This window comes from Manihot esculenta, chromosome 18 (genome assembly GCF_001659605.2).
Source record: "Manihot esculenta cultivar AM560-2 chromosome 18, M.esculenta_v8, whole genome shotgun sequence".
NCBI classification, from domain to species: Eukaryota; Viridiplantae; Streptophyta; class Magnoliopsida; order Malpighiales; family Euphorbiaceae; genus Manihot; species Manihot esculenta.
The window spans coordinates 3,194,335-3,198,217 of record NC_035178.2 but is presented as its reverse complement, the minus strand read 5'-3'; the positions used below and the strand labels follow the sequence as shown (position 1 = coordinate 3,198,217).

General features: G+C 25.3%; 1 protein-coding gene across 3 annotated transcripts; it reads left to right on the top strand.

Moving 5' to 3' along the window:
- The first annotated feature begins 779 nt into the window (after window positions 1-779).
- On the top strand, window positions 780-2,585 carry LOC110606090 (probable calcium-binding protein CML28). 3 transcript variants are annotated; one of them, XR_002486483.2, is made up of 3 exons: window positions 780-1,101; window positions 1,737-1,831; window positions 2,117-2,585. XR_002486483.2 is itself a non-coding variant. In XM_021744840.2 (3 exons), the coding sequence occupies exons 1-3, from the start codon at window positions 891-893 to the stop codon at window positions 2,354-2,356; spliced, it is 306 nt and encodes a 101-aa protein (XP_021600532.1). In that variant the 5' UTR covers window positions 784-890; the 3' UTR covers window positions 2,357-2,585. The 3 variants fall into 3 exon arrangements, 2 of the variants coding, with proteins under 2 accessions (XP_021600532.1, XP_021600533.1); XM_021744840.2 differs by having other exon boundaries at window positions 784-1,101; window positions 1,737-1,799; window positions 2,325-2,585; XM_021744841.2 differs by having other exon boundaries at window positions 787-1,101; window positions 1,737-1,799.
- The last annotated feature ends 1,298 nt before the right edge of the window (window positions 2,586-3,883 follow it).

The following is a 3,883-nucleotide window of genomic DNA, read 5'->3' as shown; positions in this document are numbered from 1 at the left end:
AATTGTACAAATTATACAAATTTTATTATAGTTTCAAATTTTATTATTGTCAAATAAATAAATTACAACACTTGTATGACAGAACAGATTTGAATTTTCGATCCTCTAATTTCTTTATTTAATAACAAAAAATAAAAAAAAAATCGAATTTATATATATATTATTGCAGATTTCTGGATTGATAAAAATGTAAATATTGTTATATATGTATACATCATAAAATGAGAGCACATTTATGACGTCATTAGTGCCTAAAAATGATCTTGACTGTTGACCTCACTTCTCGTGTGTCACGTTACTCCACTCAAAAAGAATCAATTTATTTATAACCTTTTTTTTAAAAAACATTCTTTTCTCTTAAGAAAAATTCAATAATTTCAGTCATTTTGCATTTTCCGGATTCCTTGAGTTGCAATTGTTGCCACCCAAAATCGATTCCCATTATCCATCTTGGAAAGTTAAATTGATTATAACGCTATTTTATTTTAATTTATTTTTAAAAAATATTTCAAAATATTTTTTAGTGTTTAATAAAATTAATATATTTAAAATAAATATAATTAAAAAATAATAAAAAAATTATATTTTTTAACATGTATAAAAAAATAAAATGAAAAAAAAAAATATAAAATAAAGAGAGTAATATTTTAAAATAATTTGACTCATAATATATGTGAGACTAACTTTATTGAAACTTTTCTTGATGAAATGCGTGGAATCAACATTTGTATCCCTCAAAGAATAAAGATAACGAAGATAAGAAGGAACAATGTGAAGCTTAAGTGACACAGTGAAGATGTTCTATAAAACCATTGTCTGCCATGTCTACAAAGCCACAGCACAAACTGATCCTCAGTCCAGTACCTACCTAAACCCTAATCAAAATTAAGATGAGAATTTTTGTAAGATACAAAGGAGTTCCAGTTTCTGATGTGCAGTTAAGGAAACTATTCAGTCGATTTGACAAGAACAAAGACAATCGTCTGAGCAGGGAAGAGATAAGTGAAGCTTTCAGTGAACTTGGTGGATTTTTCCCTGATTATAGAGCCGGCCGTGTGCTCACCCATTATGATACTAATGAGGATGGCTTCATCGACTTAGGTGAGTTTCATGGTTTCGTGGATTACGCCATCAGTAGGGGGTTTGATGTAAAACGTTGATAACTCTCTTTATATATTTGCAACCACTCGGGCATGTACTATTAATTACAAAATTAAATAAACCTGTTGGTGGGTTGTTTGCTAACAAAAGTTTCAGTACCATTATTATCTGCTGTTATGATCATGGAAGGTGGAAGCCTGATGAGCATGTTGGAAATTTCTTTAATCATCATATGATCGTTGGCTGCAGTTTTGTTAATTAAAATAGGGAGGACGCGATATTAGCTCAGGAATCTTGAATGATAGATATACACTTTTTGAGGTGCAAAAAATATAAGAAGAAGGAACTATTATCCAATCATATGATCTTACTACAAAGGGAACAACTAAACTAAGTATTTTATAAAACTAAATGATAATTAATGGGTAGTTAATACGAGATTTATTAACTACATTTCAAATTATTAATATTAAAATTAAAAAAAAAAATAAGCATAGTAATGGTAAATTTAATAATATTTTGAATATTTTTATATTTACTATCAAGAATAAGTATTATGAATATATTTTTAGTAATGCTTAAGAGAAAGTACGTAATATTCTTAACTGGTTTAGCTTTTTAACTGCTTGATTCAGGAGAATGCACAAATTGTTGGTCTGAAACGCTTGGCTTAACTTCTGAAGTGCTGGTGTTAAAGAGTACGTTCAAATTGTTCATCTGAAAAATCTGGGTTAGCTTCTGAATTGCTCGGCTCAGATACATACTTAAACTGTTCATCTGAAATGTTTGGTTTAGCTTTTGAATTGGCTAGTTTAATTTTGGGATGCATAAATATTTCATCCAAGGCATATTGATCGGCAAAGAGAGCATAAGTAATTCTTTTGAAATGCTTGTTTAATAGGATGCACGGTTTCTTTTGAACAGGTTTAGAAGTTCCACATGTTTATTTGAAATACTTTTTCAAATTGAGTTGTATATTGTTGATCACCATTTTTATTTCTGCTTCTCTTTATAGGTGGGTGACACATGCATTATTTGATTTGTTGAACAAATTGTTCAACTCTCAAGTCTGCATGAAGCTCTTTTAATTTCTCCATAACGCAGCTAATTTGCTTATTCAATCTTGGATTATTAACTTCTTTATCACTGAGGATATATAGCATGTAGTTTTTTCATCAGAAGCTGCACAACTGATACCGAAGCCATGTTCTCCACTTCTTCAGAAGCCAAATTCACAACGTGGTTAAGCTTTTGAAGTGACTGGCACTATTTTTGGAGAACTTTTGCACTGCAATGTACAAAATTGCAGAGCAAAGTAGGAAGCAACAAGATTAATTCATGTGGATGAGTTTTGAGCAACGACTCGTTCAATATTAAAATTTTACTAGTTTGTAAAACCATGCTATGGCTATTGTTGTAGTTATTATAAAAAATGTTAATTAATTAAATTTGAACTATAAAATAATTTGAATATTCTCTCACACAATCAGAAAGAGTAATTATAAACAGAAAAGAAAAATCTTTTTTTTTTTGTATTTTCATGATTAATTCTTTTCAATAAATATATAATATATACTTTGTAATTCCAATAAATTATTCATATTTGTATAATATTTTTAGATGTTAAAATAAATCTAAATGACATAACATGATTTTTATACATTAATCTTAATTAATAAATTCATATTAAATATAAAACATCTAAGGGAGACAATAAACATTTAAATGATTAGAAGTTTAGAACTTAAAAATTTCAAGAAAAAAGTAAAACTGCTAGAGCTAAGCAATTCTTAAATTACTGCTGAATCTTACCATATTAGATATAGATGCTTGATTTTTTACTGTAATATAATGTTTTCAGTTATTAATTCATACATGATAAATTTTATGGTGCAACTATGTTTTTAAAAGGGAAATTGGAAATTGGAAATTGAAAATTAAAAATTAAAAATTAAAAAGTAAAAAGTAGAAAATAGAATCTGAAACCCCATATAACAATTTTATTATAAAAATTAATTATTATAAATTTCATATAAATAATCAATTATTAATATTTATAAATTATTAGACGTATAATAATAGTATCTTAAGAGGCGGGTGCAAGGGTCATGGCCCCTTCAATTTTAAAAAATAAGTAGGGGTATTTAAGTAATTTTGTAAAAAAACCTATATATGTATGATACAAACACTTCAAATAAGTTTTTTTTAGCAGCTATTACTTCTTGTCTTGCTTCTCTACTCTCTTTTCTACCCTTACTTTTAACAAAAATTACATTCAAGTTTTATAATTTAAAAAAATTTATCATTTAATTTTTAAATATTATCATCATTAATAAATTGATATTTATATTTTTTAAAATTTATTAAAATATGTTTATTTTTTTTATTCATCAATAAAATAATTTTTTTAAAAAAATAATTTAATTTTTTACTATATTTTTAATTATAAAAATAAATAAAATTAAATAAAATAATTATTTTATTGATAAATAAATATTTTAATAAATTTTTTAAAATTAAGAATCAATTTTTTAATAATAATAATATTTAGAAACTAAATAATAAATCTCTCTATAATTTTTATTTAAAACATAGATTAAAACTGAAATTTTTTAATTATATAAATGTGAATTTCAATTATTATTAATAAGTTTAACATGACATCTTTTTAAGTCTCTTTCCCGCTTGAAAAGAAAATATACTACATATCTTTAATTTGAAGTACTACTTTATTCTTGATGCTTTGCATCATGCATTCATTTTTTTTTTCTTTTTATAATTA

Bases quoted from the DNA above. Each gene is read 5' to 3' on its own strand.
- LOC110606090 (XM_021744840.2), top strand. From the start codon at position 891: ATGAGAATTTTTGTAAGATACAAAGGAGTTCCAGTTTCTGATGTGCAG. The intron at 1,102-1,736 runs GTGAGTTTCATG...TGCTTGATTCAG, and splicing joins GGATGGCTTCATCGACTTAG to GAGAATGCACAAATTGTTGG. The intron at 1,800-2,324 runs GTACGTTCAAAT...CCACTTCTTCAG, and splicing joins TGAAGTGCTGGTGTTAAAGA to AAGCCAAATTCACAACGTGG.